Source organism: Delphinus delphis, chromosome 11 (assembly GCF_949987515.2).
Source record: "Delphinus delphis chromosome 11, mDelDel1.2, whole genome shotgun sequence".
Taxonomy (NCBI): Eukaryota; Metazoa; Chordata; class Mammalia; order Artiodactyla; family Delphinidae; genus Delphinus; species Delphinus delphis.
Window position 1 is genome coordinate 2,749,908 of NC_082693.1, and position 27,070 is coordinate 2,776,977.

General features: G+C 38.4%; 1 protein-coding gene across 6 annotated transcripts in view; it reads right to left on the reverse strand.

Moving 5' to 3' along the window:
* Window positions 1–27,070, reverse strand: part of ERC1 (ELKS/RAB6-interacting/CAST family member 1) — a 393,002-nt gene that overhangs the window by 207,066 nt on the left and 158,866 nt on the right. For all 6 annotated transcript variants that reach the window (XM_060024063.1, XM_060024061.1, XM_060024060.1 and 3 more), the window contains one exon: window positions 14,707–14,842. In XM_060024063.1, the coding sequence (XP_059880046.1) occupies window positions 14,707–14,842 (136 nt within the window). The remainder of the gene's footprint in view (window positions 1–14,706; window positions 14,843–27,070) is intronic.

A 27,070-nucleotide genomic window follows, 5' to 3' on the forward strand; every position in this document is an offset into this window, starting at 1 on the left:
ATTAAAAAGTCCTGTGAATTTCTTCATGCCAATAATTTGCATGAGTGGGTCAAAATGATGATGATAAATTCCTTTCCAGTCTTTAGGTAACTGTGGGATACTCCAAATGATAACATTTTTTAAAGGAATGATAATGTTGCCATAAGTTCTGCTATTAACCCGAAGATTCTGAAGGCATCTAAAGCTTAAACACCTCAACAGCCGCGGTCTGAGGCGCCAAGCCAAGAGCTTTCAAAACTGTCCCCCATCCCCTGTTCTGTGCAAATGGTTGCACACACACACACACACACACACACACACACACCTATAAAAACAGTAGTGAGTAGATTTCGGTGATAGAGTTTGACACAGAATTCTGGTGATAAAGCTGCTCGTCTAAACTATACTTAACAGTGCGTTTTGGTTTGAAGAGAAAAGTCTCTCATCTGTTCACTGCCCTAACTTTGAGCAGAAGTGACAGTGACCACCAGCTTCTCTGAATATGTGTGACGCAATAAAATGTCACTTGGTAAAGTGGTGGACTTCAGAAACTGTGAAACACAACAGACTCGGTACACTCTCGGGCCCAGGCTCGAGGAAGTAGGGATGTGCTGAGCCCCCGGAGAGCACTCCTTGGTGGCTCTGAGAGTGATTGTACCAAGTACAGCCTAAGGCCCTGAATGTGCTTTACAGCCTTAACTAGACTTTCTCTTTCAAAAAGTCCACATTCACCCATCTTCAACATAAATCATGAGGCAGCCACACCACTCAAGTCTGTAATCCTGGAGAAATCTGCACAGAAGCTCCGAGATCCCTAATCCCTTCTATCCCTGGGACACTCCACAGGCTCGAAGGCTCTGAGGCATCCAGAGAGCAGAAAGATGACTTACTGGAACTAAATGTAGATAGAGATTAAAGTTAAGCTTGAGAACTTCATTCCTGTTGTTCATACGCATCATTGATTTGCAGCTAGCCTGGAATAAAATCGTAACTTCTCATTTGTCTTGTCCAATGCAACACAGCCACTAGCCACGTGTAGCTAATGAGCACTTAAAATGTGTCCAGACTAAGATGTGCTATAAATTCTAAAGACTTACTGCCTCCCCAAAAAAGGAATGTAAAATGGTTCATTAATAATCTTCACATTGATTATGTATTGAAATGGCAATATTTTGGATATACTGGATTAAGTAAAGTACATTATTAAAGTCATCTGTTTCCTTTTAGTTTTTTTTGTGATGCTATTAGAAAGTGCAAAATTATACGTGTGCTCACGTTGTAATTCTACTGGACACCGCTCAAGTTTTTACATACGAAATGCACCTATAAAAGGCTATACAACACACCATGTTTTACATAAATTCGTAACTCTTCTCTTAGTTCATAGCCTGTTAGCACATAAATATGAGGTACTAGGTGAGAATCCTTACGGAAAACACTGTCAAAAGCTCTAACAAGTGACTGAAAATTACTGCAGTGATAACAAGAGTAACAGAAATTCAAATAGCACTTACTGTTCTATCAACAGAGAAAACCAAACTGTGAATTGAAAGGAAAAAGAAAAATTCAGGCCTGTGGCAGACCACTTTAGTACCTAGGATATAAAGTGCCTATGTTAGCTATTAATTATATCAATTTAACATGTTACCTCAATACTTAGCAGCTTAAAAGAACAGTGAACATTTTTTGTCTCACACAGTTTCTGTGGGTCAGAAACTCAAGAGCAGCTTAACCTAACAGTCTGGTTCCAGGTTCTCTCACTGGGGGACAGCTGAGATGTCTGCCAGGATTCAGTCCTCTGCTTCCTCTTACATGGTTGGCGAGTTGGTGATGACCACTGGCAAGGGGCCTCTGCTCCTCTCCACATGGCACCTGGCATTCCTCAGAGCAGGTGACCCTGGAGAGCAAGGCAGGGCATCCATGTCTCTTGTGTTCCAGCTTCAGAAGTCACATATCATCACATCTGACACTTTCTCCTGTGCACAAAGACTAACCCTGCCACAAGACTACACAAGGCCACAAATACCAAGAGGTAAGGATGCTCTGGGGCCATCTTGGAAGATGGTTTTCATAGTACCCGAGGATATAGCTCCAGTACAAGAAAACTGGATTATCAACGAAGCAATGAAGAATGAAAACAGTGATTAACAGAACTGCTTCTGAGAGAAAAATAACTGTTAGGATAAGACAGCCTTCACTGCAAAGACACAGCTTTTGTTATGAGATTATATTAAAGTGGAACCCAAATGATACCAAATTAAAATGAAATCCAAACATACCTAAAATGTAAAAGGCAGACATTCAGAAGACATCACAAAATTGGGTTACGGATCAGCGTATCATTGGATATGAGATCAGCAAAATATGCATTCTGTCAGGAATTATTTAGAAGAGAGTCTGCAACTGGATTGAGTTGTAAGGAGAGATGTTTTCTTGGGATTATGGTAAACATTAGAGTAATCCAACTGAATTCAATGACAGTTCAGTCCTAAGAACACACAACAATATGCCAGTCAGTCACAGTTCAACTGAAAACAAACTCCTGGGTCAATGTTTGGAGAGCTATCTATATAACAGAGGTTTATTAATACGTTTAGCCTCCACATTTTGGGGGAATTAAGCCAGTTTTTAAAGAAAATATGAGAATGAAATATTCAGAGTCTTGCTGGCTCCCACTGAGTAAAGCCCTCTATAAACTCCTGATCCCTCATGGATTTTGATGATAATTAAGTCTAATCTTTCCGCCAACTCTACTTATTAGCTGGGGTCCAATGAGACCACTTCATTCACAGAGGAAAGGGTTCAACGCAGGTGGTTTTTGTGACTAGTTCTGGGGGCATGGTAGAGGGAGAACGAGAGGAAAGGGGAAGCTACCAAAGAATTTCTCATATCTTTAAACAAGAAGCCTCCTATACTCAAACGAGATTAGGGCAAAAGCTGTGACAGCTGTAACTTAGGCAACTGAAGAAGATTGGACCAGACCCTTTAGCAAATCCCATAATCCCACTCCCCTAAAACACTCCTCTGAACTTTACTTCTTGACATCAGCTCTGTCAACATCAGCTATAAACCAGCTGTAAGACTCTACTCCCCACTGCCTTGCCTTCAGATCAAACGTTCACTAAGGAAAGCAAAGGCAAGAGGAAACAAGGAACAAGAGCAATCAGAAATTAATGTTTTGTTCTCTTCAAACAGCTCCCTCAAAATTAAAAGAAAAAACAAGGCTCACTATACAGTAACATAAAAAGAAATCACTTGATACGGACAAATCTCATTAAGCTTTTCTCAGCAGCAGAAGGAAGGTCACTGCAGATTTCATGAATATCTGAGGGAACAGCCCCCCACGTCCACTCATCCCCCTGCCCTGGCCCTGCCAGTGGAGGTCATTCCCTCAGCTTAACATTAAGAGCCACTTCCTCTGGGGTAAACACCACTTACCAGAGAGTTTAACATGCTCTGAAAGATATTAATGTTAACTGCTATCCATTCTCCTTACTGTGAAGAGACCATGCTTCCTTCTCCATCACCCTCAACCCCACTGCTATACCTCCTCCCCATCCCCCAAACATAAATACACATGTGGAAGAGTTCATTAAAATCATTCAACAGGTCAGAATTCAATTACCAACTGCTCAGATGCTTAGTGGGGGGAGAAAGTTGAAGCCAGATGCATTGATGAAGTCAATTTTAAGAAAAGAAAGCTAGCCTAACACAGAGACAGAATTTGGTTACACACCAACCACTTTTTGGTTTAAGGAAATGCTTTGGGTTCAAATGTAAAGATATTTTCTCCCCCTGTTCCCTTTAAAGTCCCTCAAATATCTCCCACAGTTCAAACTGTTAAAAATCAAAGTCAAAACAAAAGCAGATGCATTTCATTAAGGAAATGGAAACATATACATATAAAATAATGCTTTATATAAATAACTTTTATGGAGCACCGAGTACAAATATCCCACACAGATTGGCCAGGTGCTCATCTTGAAAATTCTGGTAGCTGGTAACAGAAGTTCAGGCAAGGACATGGGGTTTACCTAATCGTAGGACACGTCTCCTCTGATCACTAATGCTTATTAAAAAGAAAAAGCACAAATTTTCAAAGTCTTCCCCCAAAACCCCAAAGACAGTCTTTTACGTAATATAATAAACAACTGATGTGGTCCATAAGAGGCTGTCTCTCTTGCCTTTGAGGTCTTGGCAAAGGTGCTATATATACACCTGTTTCTGCTCTCTCTTAAAAATAAAAGGAATCTCTTTGGAGATTCAACTTTCCAAATGTAAAGGAGGAGTTTCCACAATAACACAAAGGAAAGGATTAAACCATATGTTTCACTGAAGTGAGACCCTAGTACTTGTGAGAAATTTCATGACAAATGTAACTTTAACCACTTACTGATTTATGGGGAGCATTCCTGAAATAAGCTCAGATGATGTGATTAAAAGTTCCCATAGAAGAGGGCTAAACTTAACTGCAGGAAATAGCTTAGTAGGCAACACAATCATACTATCAATAGACATTCTTTCAGTAAATTTCATTGGCTATCAAATGGAACTGAATTTTGTCCAGAGGAAAACATGTCTACTGAGGACATTTCAAACGTGGCAGAATTTCTTAAAGTCATTTTGAGACTTGTTTTGCTTTTTTCCTAAATGGTAAGAAGTGGCACAGTTTGAGCTAAAAGCTTTAAAAATTTGCACATGTGCCAACAATATAAGTAGGTGCTTTACCTGCAGGAAAACACAATTTTCAAGTTAATTTCAGCAACTATCCACAGGGTTGTAAAAACAGATGCTGATTTGTATGTACACTTTTCCTATATAATCCCTAACTCCGTTTAATATTTGTTGAGAACTCCATAAAAACCCACTTATGCTCATATTCCAGATAGAAAAAGCCCTAAGAAAAAAACTAATCCAACGGGAACAAAGGATATAGAATTAAATCTTTAAATAGGTCAAGAAGGTCTGTTAAGAAGAAACCAAAATTTATTTTTACAAAAACAAGAAGAACATTAATACATCAGAGGTATCTTGCATGTGACACATCACATACTATTTCTGGAAGGATGTCAGATAATCAATTTTTTAAAAGGTTATCTTAAACCATTATCCCCATGGTCAATAAAAAGCAAGGATAAGTGGTCTTCATTTCAGAAAGAAAGAAAAAAAAAATCTCTTACCAAAATGGAAGAAAACAAATTTTTGTAGGTAGAGCAAATAAAATACAACTGTAAAGAAAAACACAAATGTTTCACTGATTCGGCATCTAAGAGGAGAATATGCCTAAATACATGTAAAGCTGCATTCTCCTATCTCTATTTCTATTGTTTTCACTTTCTTTGAACTTTATTCTTAATAGTCATTGGTCTCAGGAGAGCTGGCTCACAATGTTCTTTCAGCAGTCCCATTAATCTCCCTGACAGTCCTCTCTCTCAAGGTTAAATTCAGATACTTATCTTTGTCATAAAAACAAAGCACCAAACCACTACTGATATGAGCCACTACCCCCAGTTCAGTCTGCTTTGCCGTATTAGAACCTGCAGTTCTGTCAAAAGACAAAGTGTCACTGCTGAAAGAATAAAAATATGAAAGGTAGACATCCTGAACCAAGGGAAGATGGCATTTCCTTTGTTAAAATATGCGAGGCCCTTAGAGGGTAACCTGTGAAATTTTAAAGAATATTAGGGTGCTAAATATAATATCATTATACAAAATTTTTAAAATTTGTAACTAAATTTTTATTACTTATAACAATAATTGTAGCTGTAATTAATGAACAGCTGCCTCTGTAAAAGATTAAGAAAGGCTAAAAAGAAATTTTAAAAACAGCCCTTAACCTAAGGCAGATATAAATTAGTCGGGGGGTGGGGACGGAGAAGAATGATTAAATCACACAGGAACAATTCTAAAACAATGTATTGAAAAATATAAAACAATAAAATATAATTAAACATACAGGCTGAGGAACAACAGATGAGACAATAACAAGAACAGGGTAGAGTTCATCAACAAAAGTTAATTTTAAGCCAGAATCTTCAGGCAGTAAAGCTGGACATCCACAGGAAGAAGACTGCATGAGTAGAAGAGCATAAGTTAGAAAACCAAGAAACTATGCTTAAGGAACACCAACACTATCAGGTTGTATAGAATAGAGTAGCTATGCTAGTGAGTATCTCACCTAAAAATGAGGCTAGAAATTCTTAAAGGATTCGGTTGACAGGAAGCTCCCAAGGGCAGGCTAAGATGCTTGTGAATGAGAGGTCTTGACATCTACTGATGCAACTGACATCAATAAACAATTTTATAGAGAACCAACAATGGGCAAAGTACCAAGACAGGGTTCCCAAACTCAAATATACGGGGAAACAACACACAAACTAACAGCATATAATACAAGGTAAGAAAAGAAGCCTTGAAGTCAAAGCAGAAACAAGCTGTAATGGAACTGCAACACGGAGTGTGAGTAATTCCCACTGCAAGGATTTATGCAGGCTTTACAAGGGAGGGAACATTTGAGCTGAACCTTAAAGGATGGGTAGGCTTTCAGTACAAAGCTTTTCTAATCCCAAAATGACCATCAGTCAAATCAGCTACGATTATGCTTCCATATAACGCTTATTTGGGAGGCTCTTGTTGCTGGGATCTACCTAATTCCAGCTCTTCACACAGCAATTACTTATGAATTCCACCACAGCACATCTTTTCACATATCCAGCACAAAAAAAAGTTTTAATAAGCATATCTAATGTTCAAAGGGGGAAAAAAATTCTTATTTATCTCTATATCCTCACAGCACTCAGCGCAATGACAATTCCACAACGGGCACTCAATAAATGTTTACTGAGGATAACCACGGATTATTCTGAAATCTGACGTAGCCAACTGCAGTGGAACATGGCTTACAGAAAATGTGAATGAAACAACTCAGATCTAAATGTAACTAATACAGAGCTAAGCTCTTGAGTAGTGGAAACAGAAAGCCTGGCAAGATTCGACGCAGACTGTCAACAGAAGAGCCGCTATCATCGAAAAACATGATAGTAGGAAAAACATGATAGTAGGAAAGGCCTGTCACCAATCTGTGCCTCATTGCTTTTATCATTCATGTCCTTTATTTGTGAATATCAACTGGAATTGTAAAATAGTTTAAATGTTAGTATGCAAGGACCGTGGCAGAAACTCTTTAAATACCCATTGTATAACAATGTCTTAGAACAGTCACACATATACCTAAGATATTCCAAGGATCTTGTGAGGGGCAGTGAATTTTGGTGAGCGTGTGACAGAAATACTGGCAAGGTAAGTATCTGGATTGATGTGGGATCATCTACTATGCCCAAGGTCAACAGGGCAGAATGTAAGGCACCCCTTTCCCCAGACCAGGGGGATCGCTGGGTACTTTCTCTCTTGACCATCCTGGATACACTGGATCAGACCACACACGGATGCTGTCCTCTTTCTCAGCCTCTCAGCAGCATTAACAATCCTCTCCTGCCTTCAGTGATGCTATACTCTTTTTCTCTCCCGCTTCACTGGCCTCTTCATTTTAGCTTCCTTCCGAGCACCACCCTCTCCGAGTCTGTCCCAGCTCTCAACGGTGAGGATCCTAAGGGTTCAGCTCTAACTACATTTTCTTCTGTCAGTATTTTATCTCTAGACGGTATCTGATTCTTTTGGGTTAAAATATGATATTTAAGCGCAAGTCTCCAAAATTAATTTAACTATGCCAGACTTCTCTAAACTTCAGATCTACATTTCCAACTGCTGGCTTGACATCTTCATCAGGGTGTCTCTCAGATACAGCCACATGTTGAAAATGGACTTGTTCCCTCTCCCTGGAAACCTGTTGAACTCACCCTCAGGGTTTGCCCATCTCATCACTGAGCATCGCCACACACCCTGTTCCCCGTGCCAGGAAACCTAGCAGCCATGCCCCTTCCTTCCTCTCCTTTAGTGCCCACATTCCAACCCACGAGAAATTCTGGCCTGTTCTACCTAAATGTAACAAATCTCAAATCCACCCTCTCTTCTTTTTTCTCTTCTGAGCCTCCAAAAAGCTCTATCATCACCTCTCATCTTCATTATTACTACAGGGCCTCCTACTATGATCTGAGCTCCTTTGGAGAGGGACGTTGTTCATCATCACTATTTACACAAAGCAGGTGTGCAAGACATATTTACTGACATACACTTTCTTCATAACCACTCTTATCCCATTCTAATCCGTTGTCCAAATACTGCAAAAAAAACCAGTACTCTCAAAATGCAAATCAAATCCTGTCCATCTTTACTTAAGGTGTTTCGCTACTTATAAAATTTAAACTTCATACATGGCCTACAAGGGCCAGCGTTACTAACACACACGGGTGCCTGTGTTCTGCCTCACTCACCACACTCTGGTCCTCGAACAACCTAAGGTAAGGTTTTTCTTACCTTAGGGATTCCCTCCACTTTAAACACTGTTTCCTCTGCTTTGCTTTTTAAGACCTCATCTTCATGTCATACCCTCAGAAGGGACATCTCTGATGGCTCTACCTAAATTTGCTGCCCACCATTGTTCCCTCCCCCACTATCTTTCACGTGCCCGGTTTATTTCCTTACAGCACTTACCATAGTTTCTACTTACTTGTCCACTTAGTTTTATCATTACACTCTCCTCCATGAGACAATATGCTCCAGAGGGTAGGGAACATGCCTCTTCGTAACTGCACAACCAAAGTTTAGCAACAGAGTTCTACACTTAGAGAGCATTCAATAAATGTATATTGAATAAATGCAAGACGTCAAGTATGTCTAAAGAAAATGAGCAAAATTAAACCTAACATCTTGGAGGGATAGAGACTTGTCAAGACATATCAACTCTGATAATAACGGTTTATTATCGATATCATCATGGCTTTAAGATTTGGGTCAAATCTTTGGAATAGTCAACTTGCTAAACTAATTCTAAATTAAATGACAGCTTTAGGATGTCAAACAATATGGAGAACACAGTAATATCTGCACTGCAAATTTAGAAATGGTATATGAAAAAAGCCCAAGATATCTATCTTGTATCATTACGTTTGGTGGTAAGATGTTTCTGAAATTCATAACTCACTTGTTTAAAGGAGATGGGAAAGTGAAGTGGGTGATTATAAGTGCTGAGGAAATATAGAGTCAATGACTATTTTTAATAAAATTTTAATTCTGAACTATTTACAGACATACAGAAAAGTTGCAAAAATAGTACAGAGTTCCCATACACTCCTCACCTAGCCTCCTGTAAAGAGTTTACATAACCACAGCACAATGATCAAAACTAGGAAATTCAGACTGGCACAATATTATTAACCAAACTAAAGATCTTATTCTGGGCTTCCCTGGTGGCGCAGTGGTTGAGGGTCCGCCTGCCGATGCAGGGGACGCGGGTTCATGCCCCGGTCTGGGAAGATCCCACATGCCGCGGAGCAGCTGGGCCCGTGAGCCATGGCCACTGAGCCTGTGCTCTGCAACGGGAGAGGCCACAACAGTGAGGGGCCCGCGTACCGCATTAAAAAAAAAAAAAAAAGATCTTATTCTAATTTCATCAGTTTTTCCCTAATGTCCTTTATCTGTTCCAGGATTTAACCCAGGATCCCACATTTCATTTAGTTATTTAGTTGACATTTCTTCTAAGTGTCTTCCAATCCATCTAAAACAGTGTTCAGTCTGTCTTTCCCTGTCTTTCAAAGGCTTGACATTTTTAAATATACTGCTCAGTTATTTTGTAAAAAGTCCCAGAATTTGGATTTGCCTGGTATTTTCTCATGATGGGCATGAGGTTATGCATTTTGCAGACACACATCAGCATCTCTGTACCTCCCTGTCTGCATATAAATTGAACACCATGAGTTCTTACTAGTATTTCTGATTCCCGTCTAGCACCCCAGGTGCTTTTTCATTATTCTTCCTTGAATAATGAAAAGACTCAGCCTTCATTACCTACAATATATTTCTTTATTATTACAACATTTATGTACAGTTCTTCTGTCTTTAGCTTCACAGTATTCAAGAAAATGGCTTCCAAACCTCCTTAGGTCCGTTCCCTTCTTCCCCACCCCTTGGAGGGCAGTTATGTTACTCATTTATAAAACTGGATTTCATCTGTTAGGGTTTGTACTCCTTCTGGGGTTCCCCCAACCCCACACCTTGACTGGTTTTATCTAGTTTTTGGGAAGGGTGAAGAGAAGTGTCACTTTCTGCTCAAACCTACCACCCCCATCCCCTTCCCCTTCTTTCTACTAATCCCCTCCCAACCACTCCCTTAGATAACTGGTCTCTAGCTTACTGTTCCTGTTTTCTTTGGCAAAAAGGATCAGATATATGTGTGTTCTCTCATAATGAGCAGCATACTACAGACAGTCTTTCGTGTACCCCCCCGCCGCGGCTTGACAAGATGTCCTGGAAATCACTCCACATCAGTTCGTTAGAGATCTCCCTCATTCCTTTTTGGAGCTGCCAGTCTCCAATGCGGATGCACCACAGTGGATTCAAGCGCTCTCCTATCTATAAGCAATTACGTTGTCTGCAATACTTTGCAATTAGTACAATACTGCAAATAACCTTGCGTACCTGACCTGTGAACAACACGGGGCTTAATTTGAGTATAATTACAGTCAGCCCTCCGCATATGAGGTTCCTCTGCACCCGTGGCTTCAAACCACAGACCATGTGGTACTGTAGTATTTACTACGGAAAACTGTCGGGGTATAAGTGGGTCCTCGAGTTCAAAACTGTGCTGTTAAAGGGTCAGCTGTATATGTATCTTTACACTGTTGGAGATGTGTCTTTAGATACATCGAGATATTGGAGAGCTGGGGCAGTGAGTACCTGCATATGTATATGAGAATTACAACCCACATAAAAAAATTGCTCTGGGGACTTTACAAATTATTAAGAGCACAAAAGGGCTTCTAAAACCAAAAAGTTTGAGACTAGTTAATGTAGATCATAGTAATAACTGTTCAAATCACGAAAGTACAAACAGGATGCAGTCGAGTGCCTTCACAACTAAGGCCATGCTAAACAGCAGCAGTGCTTAGAGCCTGTGAGATCCCGCGATTCCCTCTATTCTCAGGTAGCATTTTCATTTCATATGTAAGGTATCTCTTTAGTCTCTTCAGGACACTTTTAATACGTTGAGCCAAGAACAAAGTAACAACTTATCTCGAAACTCACTTTATGCCAAAAAGAAATACTTTTATTTCCACCTGAAGTATTTTTAAAAATGGAAAATCAGAACAAAATGAAGATACCTTTTCAGAACACTTTCAAACTAAAACATGGAATTTTGAATTAAAGAAAAAACACACAGAAGAGCAAGGACAACGAATGTGCAAATGCTACGCACAACTGTCAAGGATAAGCCTCACACATGATGTTGAACAAAAGAAGCCACAGAAGAATAAATATGATCACTCTATTTACGTAAAGCAAAAATATGTAAAACGAATCTATACTTTTTAAAAATATATACACAGGTTGTAAAGAAAAGCAAAGAACAATAAAAGTCACAATAATGAAGGAAGGGAAGAAATGATGATTGGGAAGGAATACATAAATGATTTCTGGGATGCCAGCAGTATTCCAATTCCTTGAGACAATCACTTTACATGTATTATTCACACTGTGCATGTGAGTGTGTGTGTGTGTGTGTGTGCTTTATGTACTTTTTAAAATGTATATTATTCTTCAGAATAAAGAAAGTTAAATGAAAAAGTAATACCACTGCTTTCTGACAAACTGTAACCAGTAAGAGTGAGGTCACCAATGAACTTAACACCATAACTGGTAGTCACTGAATAACGAAAGGCAAAAACGAACCTTCTAGTTTAAACCAAGCTTTACTCTTCACAAATAAATGAAAATACACTGTGTGTTTATTAACATGATAAGCATAATTAATCTTTGGGAGCCAAGGTGGCATCTGATAAAGATTAAATATTCATTACTTATCAAAGTTCAAAACATTAGTTATAAAGCATTTCTTTTTAACATGATAAAAAATATTTTTTAATCCTCGAATTACTATTATGCCCATACTGGAAATACTACAATAATTCCTTCTCTTCACTTCACCTATTTCATGAAAACATCAGTAATGGACCCATATGTACATTCAGAAATTTAAAACAAAAACAAATTCAGGTAATGAGAACTTTTAAAAATACAAATCCTCAAACAATTGCTTTTCTACTCCCCTACTCCCCCATGGATTCTACCATTAGCCATTTCTCCAAGAATCCCTAGTGTCTTTCAGCGGGGACTCATATTTAGAGATCACAATAGGGTCCTAGGGATACTCACCACCACTGGGTTGTCATTTGCAATGACACAGTTAAGAAACAAGTAGCAGAGCTAGTGAGTAAAAGAGCTGAGATCAGATGCAAAGTGTCCCGCTTGTAGTCCAGTGCTCTTTTCACATATCTGAATGAAGTGCATCCATGTGTATCTTGCATATGTCCATCAGCTATCATTTTTCATAACTTGAATATCTGTCACTTACTGAGACACCTTGGAAAAGTCACTCATCCACTCTAAATTCGTTTTGTCTATATGTAATATATAAACAAACAATCTGATTCACTTATCTGTCGGGTTATATAAAGAGGAAACAAGAGATGACCTATGAAAGCACTTTTGGTGTTACTGTAACACCTGAGAGAAGATTAAAAGGGCACGCTTCGGTTTACAAAGACAGACTGGTAGCAGAAACCATTACCTGGCGGGGGTGGGGGGAATGAGACAGATGAAACGGGTAAGGCGCTGCCATAAAGAAGGGCTTGTCTTATAAAACAAATAAATATTCTCTATAATTAAAAACAATGTGATCCTAGTCCAGAAAGCAGGTTGAACTGAAATCCTAGAAACAGCCTAATTATTAAACAATTTCATAAACCATAAAGATGTCAGTTCAAACTTATGAGCAGTGAAATAATTTTCTATAAATACTCTAGTGAAATTGTTAGCAATGAAGAAAAAAATAAGACCCTCACAACACAAACTACCCTAAAATTATTTAAATTAAAAAGTAGGGCTTCCCTGGTGGCGCAGTGGTTTAGAGTCCGCCTGCCAGTGCAGGGGCCACGGGTTCGTGCCCCGGTCCGGGAGGATCCCACATGCCGCGGAGCGGCTGGACCCGTGAGCCATGGCCACTGAGCCTGCGTGTCCAGAGCCTGTGCTCCGCAACGGGAGAGGCCACAACAGTGAGAGGCCCGTGTATCGCAAAAAAAAAAAAAGTAAAGGTTAAAAATGAAAGCCCAAAACAACTTAATATTTATAGGTAAATATTTATATGTTCTCAAAATGGGGATACACTAAGCAAAAAATCTACAGGGAAAAAGCCACCATGGAAGACAGAGATAGATTTAAGTACATTAATAAACAAATGAAAACGTAAGACATGAAAAAATACTCTTCCTCACTGGTAATCAGAGAAATATAAATTAAAACAAACACTAAATATTTTCCACCCATCAGATTGGCACTAAAAAATAAAAATGGAGGAAGAAAACTTATAGTATCAACTGTTATTGGCAAGGGTGAGGGAAAACTGGTATGCTGCTTTTTCAAAAGTTGATGTATTTGAGGAAATTTATACTGTTTCTATAGAGTATGTATTTTATAATCAAAGTTATATACAAGAGGAATGAAAAACGGAATTAAAAAGTCAGGTTTTCAGCTCAGAAATGAATTTGTTATAAAGCCTAAAAATGGTTTCTACGTAACAGATAACTCCTCCAAATCTCTCCAGTAAAGATTTCTGTGGCTATGCAATGTGGCATAAACACTATCATACCAATTAGAAACTATAATGAGAGAAAAACAACCTGGCAGTGGCTAGCAGTCTTGGCAGGAGTTTTAGAGATTTCCACCACGTCTATGGCATTCTCTAAACTTAAACTTTCATTCAGACAGGCGAGAGATCCAGGGAGTCTCAGTTAAAATCACAGCCGAGCCACTACGAAAGCTGTGTGCATGTAGGTATAAGTAATTCAGTATTTCTGAGACCATTTCCTCATCTGTAAAATGTGCAAAACGCATCTGCCCCTCTGGACTAGCGAAGGTTAGAAACAGTGAACGACCAGGCCCTGGTTTCAAGCACTGGGCACACAGCTGGCACTTACATGGTCACTGCTACTCTTGTTACGGAGTCTGGTTTAACTTAGTCTTGTGAATAATTAGGTCCAAACATCGATTATGTCTCCAGTGAAGTAAAAAAGTATGTTTTAATACATCCTGTATGACTGAAATACACTCTCTAAACTAAACTTTTTAAAAGTAAAGAAAGAAAGAGGGAGGGGGGGAAAAGGTAAGAAAGGTGGGGGGAGAGAGGAAAGGAAGATGGAACAAAGAAGGAAGCCAGGCACAAACCAAGACCGGCAACACGCTTCAATGAAGGAAAAGGGCCCATCGCTACGCTGCCCACCTGAAGCTCAACAGACCCACTCATCACACGGACGCTGAACTTACCAAGGAGGCGGGATCCCCTTGAGGAGACAGACTTTCTTCTTTGCTGAGGTCTCCAAACAAAGCTGTGGAATAAAACTTGCCTTTTCTATTTAAGGCCATCCCTTTACTGCTAAACAGCTGGTCTGAGAGGAAGGCAGCGGGCAGGGTTAGAAAGAGAGGAAGAAGAGGATGGAGAGTGAGCCACGTGCAAGCGGGGAGGGAACCTGCTCGCCCAGGGCCCGGCCCCCTGCCCACCTGCAGCTGCTGGGAGCTGTCGCTGAGGGTGTCCTCCCTGCGCCGGGCCTCCTCCAGCATCTGCGCACTTTTCTTCTTCTCCACCTGCTCCTTGTGCTTCAGGTTTGCTACCTTCTTATTCTGGTCTTTCACTTGCCTGTGGATAAGGGGGGAAAAATCAAGCTCTTCATATATACGCACAGGAAAGAATGTTTATTCACTGACCTCCAAAAACACCTGAGAACCAGCAAGAGTTCCTGCTGCAAAACAGTCCCCTCAACACTGCAGTGCTCCTCCCATCAATGGCAGCGAGCTGTTAACCAGGGTGCTTTGGGAGCAAGTATTTAAGCGTGTACTTTATGAAGCACAACGAAATCACAAAGCAAACCAAAATAGGCATGGGATAGTGTGAAATGGCAGAAAAAGGAAACAAAATTCAGAGATTTTTGCTGGAAATATGAAAACAGCCTCTTGACATCAATGCTATGAAACTGCAGAATGGCTACTTAAGAAAGATTTGTAATACAACTCTAATTTTACCGTTATTAAATATTTGAAACTTTCAAAAAGCTATATATATGTGTATAAAACAGTCACATAAAGATCCAGGGCCCCAGCTTAAGCAACAGATCATCCTATCTACTTCCCCCTATCCAGCTCCACTGCCTCCACGCTAAGATAAGAAAACTAGACCCAGTGCTAGGTCACAGGTAAAGAAGACTCATTTCACCAGACTGGAATCATGATTACCAATCAAAAACTATGTTTAAGGCACTGCCCAGGAGAACATGGGCTCTGGAATGCACGAGGATCTACATTTGTTTATGCTTTGAGAGTCTGTGAAGCTCTTTACATGCTCCTTACTCATCAGGTAGACAAGTATTTGGTTAAACGCCTCTCTCATGTACCAGGCATGAGAAATATCAATCCATGAATAAAAACAGTTCCTGCTCTCAAACACCTCCCAGGCATCCAAGCACATACAGGGTATACTAAGTGCTATAAGAAAGTGCCCAGAAAAGGGGTCAGGGGTGGTCGTGATGATCGGGAAAAGCTTCCTGGAAAACGATCTACCTCTGAACTTTCCAAAGGTGACTAGGTGAGAGAACAGCAGGACTAAAGCCCTGATAAAAGGAGAACGTGTCCCGTTGGGAGAAGCCACATTCACTATGACTGCAGCTTAAAGCTGGAGCAGCAGAACAAAGGAAAAGGAAGCCAAAGGTAAACGAAAGCCACATAATTATATCGTGCTGAGCAAGGAAGGTGCAGTTTATCCTAAGTGTGTAAGACTTTATGTAGGGAGATGATATAATCAGATTTCCAAACTTTTGGAAACAAATCGAAGGGAGGATGCAACAGTTAGAATTCATTCAACTCTGCCTTAGAGTTGCATCAATAAACCGAACTAATAATGAGACCATACAAGCCACCATGGTCTATATTTAATTAACATCCTTTAAATCAGGTAATGACAGCCTGTGGTGAGGTCTCCTCTCAACACATTCTATAAAAGTTGCTTTATCTCCAAACTACATCATCATGGTTTGTCAGATAAAATACAGGATATCCAGTCAAATTCATATTTCAGATAAACGACAAATAATGTTTTAGTATAAGTATGTCCCAATATTTATGACATATTAATACAAAAAATATTCAGTGTATATCTGAAATTCAATTTTAACTGGGCATCTCATATTTTTATTTGCTAAATCTGACAACCCTACAGAAACTCAAATCTTGACTAATTGTAACATTAGGCTTTCCTCCCTTCTCTATTGAATTTGCCATCTTTAGCTCATCTACAGAATACCAGGTAGTTATCTACGACTGCTATCTAGAAAAGCAACATTTACCACTTCTCAACGCATAATGGCGTGAAATTCAATACTCTTCAGTGGAAGAGTTAGGTAGATCAGCACAAGTCTGTGTTCACACACTTATTTCTATCAATGAATCATCCAAAACAGTAACACTATTTTATTTTAGGAGAAGTTAGTTAACAGAGGTGTGGCTACACTGTGCTTATGTGGCCTACTACAAAAAACTCCAGGCAATATTATTGCTTGAGAGGAAAATAAATTAGGAAATATACTCTTGAACAACAAAGGTATTTAAGAACGCCAAAAGAATGACAAATGGAAGCAAAAAATGCAACTAACAACAGATCATTCTCTCAGACGATAAACTCTTGCCCATACGTCGAACTCCTTGTAAATAGATCCCACAGGGTCAGAAATGCTCTTGGCCTATAGAGCCCTGAACACTTTGGCTGAAAAGTAAGAAAATAACTAAGCCCTCACAATTCTACTAGACTTCTTTTTGTGAATGACATCTTATGAGGTTTTAGTGACTAGCATCAGTCAATAATGAAAAAGGTTTTCTAAAATGTGCAGAGAAATGGTTGTATGACCTAGTTTGATTTTAGAAATCAATGTAGAACTCTTTCAACAAACTAGATGAAACAGACTATAACAACAGGAATGTACTTGAGCAAGTCATAAAGTATTTCAATTTTATTACATAACAATACAGGGACTCTGGTCTTAACACGATTAGTAGGAAGCATCCCACAGATTCCAAACATTTGTCATGAAGACAGGTCTGCAAAGGCCACTGCTAAATAAAACATGGGTAATAATAATATTGCGCTTAATCTGTTTACATCTAAGAGTGAAAGAGATGACATTTATAGGCCTAACTTCCTGAATGTCTTGCCTTTAGCCAAAGGTGTTGCTATATAATAAAAAGCAAAGATGAATTATGGACTGAATCATGTCTTTTCATCTAAACATGGAATTCGTTCTTTGTATTCATTCTCTGGGGCTAATGTCACTGAACAGGAACTAAAGAGATGTGTGTTTAAGGATACAGAGTGAGACTCTTTAGTCATCGTCACTCTAAATGAAATCTCTGCTCTGTACTGAACGGAAAGACGGACAGAGGAGGGCAGGGGAGGAAGAGCAGAAACAAATCCATTCAGAATGGAAAAGCTCAGTGGAGACACGAAAATACAACACTGCAGGTAACTGTCACTATTAACACAAAATAGGCTAAAACAAACACTGAATGAATAAGCACCTTGCCCGAAGTCACACAGTGAAGTAGTCTAAACGTCCAATTCAATCTCAAACCATCAATAAATTATATTCTCTTGATGAGTTATTCAACTGGACTTGGCAAAACTGTAATTAAAATGGTGAAATGCTTCTATATTAAAAAAAAAAAGTACTAAATTCCAATCTGGAATGACAAGAGGGTTTTTTATATATTACAGCCAAAATGATCCTTGCCACTGGAAAAACAAAACTTGTTATATTTTTTATTACTTGAAAAATAAACTTATTTAGAAATAAGTATAGTTTAATGGCATTTACTGTTAACTAAAAATGAATCAGCTAAGAATATTATAATTAATCTAACTTGTAACTCAGAGAATTATGTCTACACCAATGACTTCCATGGACAAATTCTTCTGGAGCCTTTCATAAGGTTTTGTTTGGAGACATTTAGATCAAAATCTGTCATGCAAAAATCAAAACACAGAACAAAGTGATAAAACTTCCCAGTAAAACTATGAGAGCCCTCGAAGCTTAAGTTAGAGAGGAAAGTCCTCCAAATACAAGGCAAAAGCCTTCATGATATTTTTCTCCTAAAGCTGAATTGTGGTCAGACGTGGAATTACTTAAGTGGTACCCTAACTGCTTTACTACAATGTGGAGAAAACATTTAGAGTAGAAAATTGGAAAATCACTTTTAAAATGCTTGCTTGCTACTTTTATTGCAAATACTGTTAAGATTTCTTCCATAATGAATATGGTCTATTCAAAGTAGAGGGCCATAAAATGTTTAAAAAACAAAACAAAACTGAGTCTTTGGTAGTAACAAGTCAGGTGACCAATAATGGAGATGAAAAAGGCATTTTTTAAAAGAACGTGAGAAACATCAAGAATTAAGAAACATGTAAAAGAAGAAAAGCAAAACAGGCCAAAAACTGTCAACAAGGTGGTAAGAGAGCTAGCAGAAAACAATGTCACATAAACTATTAAAAAGCAGAGCTCCAAAAAGAAGAGAGAGAGTCAAAATTCTAACACCCCAGAAAGGCCGGTAGGCCCGAGACAGACAAGTCCACTAAGCTTGGCAGAGTACCAGTGAAGCAATTTCAGCACAGCACTGAGAGAGGATTCCAAATTATATTGCTTTGGAAAATAAATGGGAAGTGTGAACGTGGAGGCATCAAGCATAATGATTCTTTCAAAAACTGTGCAAATAAATAGAAAAGAAAAGGTAAAAGTAAGATACTGTAGTGAATTGAAACCAACGAAAAGACACTGGAAGGATTGCTTCCATGTCTTTTTAAGGATGGGGAAAACCAGGATATGTTTTATGTTTGGGAGAGTCAGTGGAAAGAAAGCGAAGAGAAACAGGGAAATAAGGAGAAGGAGGATTCAATTTATGGAACAAGGTTTTGAAAACTAGTCAGAGGGAAGGAATGAACAGGAAGTTTAGCCTTGGAACAGAGCTGGGACATTTGTCCCACTGACAAATGTAAGGTAAGGATGAGCGAAGAGAGACATTCTGATACGTAGAGAGAAGGAAGAGGATGGTTAAGAACCCCTTCATGAATTAGATTCGTATAAGTAATTATGAAACAAAAGTTTATTTTTTTAACATACACCCCAAACAAACTGCTTATTTTTAAAGAGTCAAAGGTAAGAAGACTTTTTCAGAAATTTCGTCAAGCACTGAGAAGAAATATCAGGGAGAGAGATTTGGGAAAGAGAACGTTTTTCCCAAAAAAAGCCTCAACTTCATCTTTCTACCTAGAATAGAAGTTTCAGCACCTGAAAAATAGAGTCTGAAAATGTCATTACAGAAGGGACACGGCTTCTTTTATCATCTTCTACACATAACATACACAGCTTTCCACTTTCTATGAATAGTGGCAGGAGTCAAGAGCACAGTGTAGTGTTTTAAAGACCCTGAAACGTATGGCACCGTACTATGGTGTCCTGGACCGAACAGGACTCCATGAAAAAAGCAAAAAGGAGTAATCGTAACAGCTCCATTTACTGACTGCTCACCTAGTGCCAGACGCTGTTCCAAGCGCCATCTGCATTAACTCATTCAAAGTTTGCGACAACCCTTCAGATGTTAGAGAACCACTCCGATCTCACAGACGGGAAAACGACAGATGAGAAACCTACCTAAGAGCACCTGAGCAATCTGGGACTCTGATTCCTGGGCTAGAGGGCATATCATATAAAAAGCCCTGAGGCTGAAACGAGAATATCTGGCTTCAAATCTAAGTACCACCACTGACTAGTTGGTTCTCCCTAGATGTAGAAATCACGTTCCCTAATCTCAGACCCTCAGCAGAATAACAATCTGTCCTGTGTAACCCACATGCTGACAAGTACTTTTATAAACAGTAAACATATATGATGTTGTTATTATTAGAAAATAGCTGGTAGGTAAAACGCATGTGGTATTAACAATACTTTCTGAACCCTATCAGAAATTCTCACACCTTAATTTACATTGCCATGGCTCATATGCAAAATAAATAACATTTAAAATGCATGTTTCTGATTGTTTTCTGCCAGCTTCCGTTACTAATTTACTTACTAATGAAGATAGATGAGTTAGAGTTACTTAATGGACTCTGTACTTGTGTTACTTGCCTAAAAAGTGGAAATTCACGAACCTCTCTACATACTTGCTGGGAAGATCGACTGAAATAAAACCTTTTGTAAAGCTTCTCCCACTGAGCCTCTGACACATGAACAGCAGGACTGGTGGTTGTTTTCGTCACCACCAGTTCTACCATTCAGCAGAGTCACAAAACAAACCCCAAACTGAAAGGGTATGTGTAGGTTTGTGTACGTGAAATAATTCAAAGGTTCTTATAAAAATCCACAGACTGTGGCAATGTTCCCTCCCTCCTTCATGCTGCACTTTGCCTGCAAATATAACAGCCAGAATGTCTCTGGATGAAAATATAATAAAATTAAGGCAATAATTTTCACCTCCTCATTCCTCTAGTGGCTTCCTTTCATCCTCGTTTCTCTCTCCGTCCAAACCTGGTCAGTCTGATTCTCGCTTTCTGACCACTCTATCTTTTGAAGCACAGAACCATGAATCCACTCTTCCGATAAATCTAAGATTCATGACATTTTCTGCACTCATAACTGAATTTCTAGACATCTCGTTCCTGGGATAAGTTCCATCATTTCAGTTGCTTATAGGAATTCAAGGCAACGTTAGTATACAATGTTCTGTTGCATATCTTTGTTTTAGGACAAGCATACTGACCTTGAGGTGAGACTGAAGGAAACGGCAAATCCAGGAAGAAAGTGTGAAAGAGAAAGTTAGAAACAATTAGTGAGGGCAATATTCAGAAACAATATTATTCACGGACATAGACAAATATAAAGCACAGGATTAGAGAAGGGAAAGGAGTCACACGGATTCTGCACTGGCAACAAAAATTAGTAATTTCAGATTTTCAACAAGTGTATTTTCATATTAGATTACACCACTGTACCTTAATGTAAGTTTCTAAAGGAACAAATTTTGTCTAAAATTTACCATTTCCTAGGGCAGGAAAAAAAGTAGTTTCTTAAACACAAAGGAAAAGAAAAGAAGGCTAGCTGCTCCCCTTCTCATTTAAGTAGCTAACTGTGATCCTACAGCGTCAGTCAGCTTAGTTCTACACACACCTATCTTAGAACTGACAACTCCTTTACCCACCCCAGTCCATTTCTTAGACCCAAGTTATCCAGGAGCAAAAGCAGAAAAACACTGACAGCTTCAATTATTCTGTAGAATACAGAACTCTGATGCATTTGGAAAATTTTGAAATAATTTTCTCAAATGTGAAAATAATGTTTTCCTAATTACACCCATTATTTCTCATTCCAAATCTATCAAATCCACCCCCAGTGGTGCAATCTAAAAGCAATAATGAAGAATATGTGGCTCTATAAACCTCACTTCATGTCCAATACTGCTCAGCAGAAAGAGGTGCAAAGTAGCCATGCTTCGTATTCCTACCGTGGCACGAAGCCCCTGAGGTTCATTACTGCTTTTCATAACAAGCAGTTTTCCCTTTTTAAAAATTAATCAGTTTCATTGAAAGTAGTGTCGATATTGTATCCTCCAAATACTTAAGACTTCTAAGAGCCAGCGCCATCCAGCTTACCTTCAGGATCTAAATGTTACTTTAAGAATCTAAAACAAGAAGGTTATTTCTTGAATGCAAGCACCATTTCAACTTGCACTTTAATGTTTTCTAATATTTCAGTACCAAAATAAGAGTTTTTTAAAACTCATTTTCAGAATAATGAAAGGCAAGGATAACAAGATTTATGATCGCCATTATATAAGATAAATAGATGAAAAACAGAGAAACAAAATGACAGACAAAACTCCTCACAACCACACAGCGAATACACGGTGGATCCGTGAGAAGAATGCAGGTCTGCTGACACACCTCCTGGGCATACTTTATATGTCCTATGATGCTTACAGATTCCTGAAGGGATCTACAAAAATCCATGGGTCTTTGGCATTTGGAAAACAGTGCAGAACGCAGACAATGTTCAAAGTCAAAGAGAGGCCAACTTTTTACCTAAATGACTATTCACAATGCTCTTTTTTATTTTTGTTGGTTATGACACATTACGTTAGAATAATTTTAGATCAACAATGACACTCACTGAAATCTCATATAGATGCAAAGCTTTATATGAGACACGAGAAAATCCCTGAAAAAAGAAAAATGAAGCTTATTCCTGTCAAGAGTGAGCAACCTTAAGGATCTTTTTAACTAATTTACAGTTCAGGAGTCTTATTTCACTTTGGCATCAAACTTTAGCTCTTGGGAAATAAATTTAGGAGAAAAAAAATCTGCATATAGAATAACTATATATAATTCTAGTGTTTCCAGTGTAAAGTAAAAACTTGAGGTAACCATCAAAATTTCTATCAAGACTGTAATAAATTATAAGGTGCTGTGCCCACAAGAAACTTTAGGAAGATGGCCTAATAGAATTGACTATGTGAAGCTGTGTGATTTATTCTTCTTTTAAATGAAATCAGTGAAATTCATCTAGGAGGAAGAAGAAAGAAACAAGCGGCCCCCCCAGGAAAGCAAGCTGAAGCCAGCAGGATCAGATAAAGAACCAGTCACCTTCCGTTATAACACTCGCAGCATCTCGTTTTCCCTTTTTCTTTTCATTTTTTTAAACACAACCCATTCTCCCTCAAGAAAGCACACACAATCACCACACTCATTTCTCCTCTGTTCCAACTACGTCAAGACCACATTCACCGACACTGTCCTTCGTGGATCAAAGATATATGACTATAAATTTAAAAGTAAGGAAATGGGGCTTCCCTGGTGGCGCAGTGGTTGAGAGTCCGCCTGCCGATGCAGGGGACACGGGTTCGTGCCCCGGTCCGGGAGGATCCCACATGCCGTGGAGCGGCTGGGCCCGTGAGCCGTGGCCGCTGAGCCTGCCCGTCCGGAGCCTGTGCTCCGCAACGGGAGAGGCCACAATGGTGAGAGGCCCACGTACCGCAAAAATAAAAAAATAATAAATAAAAGTAAGGAAATGCTTTAAGGAACCATTTTCCTCATGAATTGTATACTAGTTTACGCCAAATCTATATACAGCTTAATATTAATTTCCCTACGGGAGATTTCTGAAGACATTAAGCTGAATGATCAATTCGGGATTTCTTTACAGAAAAAATATTTACAAATATGAAGATTAAATATGTAGGTTTATATTATCAGGTTATACTGCGCCATAGATGCCTGAATATACTGTGATATCAACATAAAATCACAAACATAAAACCCACTTTCCCAATGAAAATGTCAAAAAAAATTTTAGGTCAACCTAAGCAAATAAACTTTCAGGATGCAGTTAAAACAGTCAAATATCTAATTATAATAGTAAACATATTCATCTGGTTACACACATTTTAAATGGAATACATGAGAAGATAACGTTAATTTGGAAATACTTCCTTCCACCCCCAGCCACTGAAATAATTTTATTCACTCTTTGCGCACATCTTCAATATCAATTCACCAAAGGAAGAAGATGCGCCATTACTTTATATGTTACTAAGAAATAAAAAAATATATACCAATTAAATCACGCCATTATTTATTCACGTATCCCAGTTTCAGTGATGTTAAAATGTAAAAATACAAGTTAGAATTGGTATTTCACTGTGACAGAAGAGGAGAGAGGTTATCTATACTTTTGTTTAACCTGCAGATAGAAAAGTAATCCTATTGAATTATATTAAATAAGAATACTTAATGCATATGCATTTACTTATATTTTTACCGAAAGAAAAGCATATGTGCAATGGTAAACATATTACAAACATACAGAAGAAACAAATATAAAAATATATTCAATATCACAAACAAGGGTATAAGGGACTATTAAATCTCCATCTGTTTGATGAAAGGTCTGAATGTGTGGGGGATGGGAAGATAAAAAGGGAAGAAATGTGGGATGATTAGACAGTAAAATGAGAAACGAGCTGTGTCCCTATGTTTTAACGTATGTATTTATTGGGCCCACAACAATGTACAGTCTTAGGACAGAATGTGATAGATACTATAACAAACGCACAAAAAAAAAATAAAAAGGACAGAGAAATTACTACCTAAGAGAGGTCAGTAAAGTTTTTTTTTCCCCAAAAAAAGATAACAATTAAAAGGGGTCAAATTCCCCCAAATGAATAAGGGGAAAGAAAATTTTGGTCAAAGAGAAAATACTCAGAAAAAGCAGATAACAAAAAAGCATTCATCTCCTAATTCTAAAGCCCAGTTTCAAAGCAAACAAAGAGTTAAATCTACTAATATCAGACCAAAAGTTGGAAATATCCTGTAAACTCTAAGCTTGCCAACACATTTTGAAAGATTTATAAAAAATAAAAATAACTCCATTTTCATTACGTAAAATTTCAGATAGTAGTAAGCTTTAAAAGCAAATAAAAAAACGTAAAAGGTCATATCCTTGAGCCATGAGGATTTAAGCCTAGCAACTATCTTCCCTAAATTCTCCAAATACCACCAGAGAAGTACCTTCTCTTACACATGCACACGTGCAAATAACACCACAGACTAAATCTCACTCCTGGCATAATGGGAAAACAACCCCATTCTTTGTGTTCAAGCTCAGTTCATTATTTTGATCTTGAACTACAGAAGTATAGATTCCTCTCACTTACCAAAATGAGGTTAACAGTTACTGCTTTAGCAATTTAGACAGTTAATTCAGGGGCTAACTACCTTGAGCCTGAATTCTGAGCAAACTGGGAACACCCTTACTTAAAAAAAAAACAAATCAAGCAGCCCCAAATCTTACGAATAGATCATATGCCAGTTTTTTAACAGAGCCAGTTGTTTACAAATCAGAAGGTAGTTAGTTCCCTTGGAAGCATTACAAACACAGGTTACGTTTTCTTGCTAGCCCACAAAATTTAAGTTTAATCATGATGTAAAAGCCTAGAACTAATAGTTCTAGATGAGGTCTGGAAAAGACAGCGAAGAAAATGAAAGCGACCATCACAAGGCAGAAAAACTAAGTTTCCTCCTAATATTATAACTACTTACAAGACTGGCCCCAAAATGTGTTTATGTACCTATACGTGTGTGTGTGTGTGTGTGTGTGTGTGTGTGTGTGTGTGTGTGTAAATAACAACACTGTTCCTGGTTCTCTTGCCTTTGTCAGAATAGTACCAATAGCAGCACACTATGCTGGCCTTCCCTCTCCATTTTACATCTCCATCTACGCTACAGTTCTAGGACCTAAAATTAGGAGGCTAGGATCCAAAACAACCTGCTAGCCTTCTATCCAAACAGCCTCTCAAGCCATCATCATTAATACTCGTCACAAAAATTAGAAGACCAGACCTAAGAGTCTGAAGTTCAACAAGAAGCCCCTCTTCTATAATAATTCTGTATCCTGGGGCACACATTAATTGAGTATGTTAAGTATTACTTCCCAGGAGAGCTCAACCAGACCGCAAATGGAAACGTCCTCACTGAAATTTCTAGGTACCGGCAAGCTGTGGAAGAACGCCTCTGCCAGCCTGCAGAGGAAAAGTCCGCTCCTTGCTGGAGCTCTGGTCTTCTGAGGTTAGATGATAAACTCCTTGAAGGCAGAGATTTTGTTTGTTTTGCTCCCTGTTGTGTCCCCAGAGCCCAGAACAGTGACCAGCAAATAAGAGCCTTCATAAGTAGAAAAATTAATTCATTAATTAATGAAGAAGGAAAGGGTATATTTTGTGGCAAAGAGAAGAGTGAGTTATGGAGAGAAAAACTAAACTCACAGATTGGCTACTATTCTCAAGGTCTTGATAACTACAAATCTTACTAACAGTAGTGTTTTAAGAGATGCATATTTAAAGGGAGAGTAACCAGGTAAAAGGAATAAGGAATAAAAAGAACTTTAGGACTTTCAAAGATTAAACATGTCTAAGAAAACATGTCCTTTCTTCTCATCTTTTAATCCCTCTTATAAATTTCAAAACACAACCCCAAATGAAATCTATATCCATTAAAATTCCAGTTTTTATATTCCCACAAATCAGGAAATATAGTAAATCCAAATTTCTTATAAATTATTTAGGTTATACAATATTATTCTTTACATCACTGAAAATTCCTAACTTTCATAAACCAAAGGCAATCCTTGATACCTAAATTATGTGAAAAATCAGAAGATGGGTGTCATTCTCCAAACATAAAAGTTTCTAAGTGGGATGCTGAATCTAATTTAAATAAACCTCACATTAGAGTAAATTGAGGATTTCTAATGCAAACACCAAACTCTGCAGATTTATCAGTGCTTCTGTATCAGAAAAAAAATGTAATAAAGCAAATACAGAAGCAAAATTATGCACGGGGGATAATGCTCCCAGTATCTGCCATGGCATGGGTGTTTAGCTAAAGGGACACGAGTGAAAGAGCAGACAAGAAGCAATTCTTTCAGGAGTCTGAAAAGATACTACTATCAGAATTTCATCAGCCTACATTACTAAACATTTTAAACATTATGCCAAAGAAAAGGCTATTCATCATGCATCTAAATAGAAACTATAATATGCTCACTTTAGAAGAGAAATATTCAATTTACATTTTGGGTTCCTCATGCTAATCTAAATCAATCTACTTATATAGCATGTCAATCTTTAGGTTTGTTTTTACTATTATTTTCTCCCTTAAAATCATCTGTGGAGACTATCCAGAACCACCAGGTGATGACTTTCTGGAAGTGTCAACCTGGGTAGGCTACAGCACCCAGTTAACTTAATCCAACGCTAATCTAGATGTTGCTATGAAGGTATT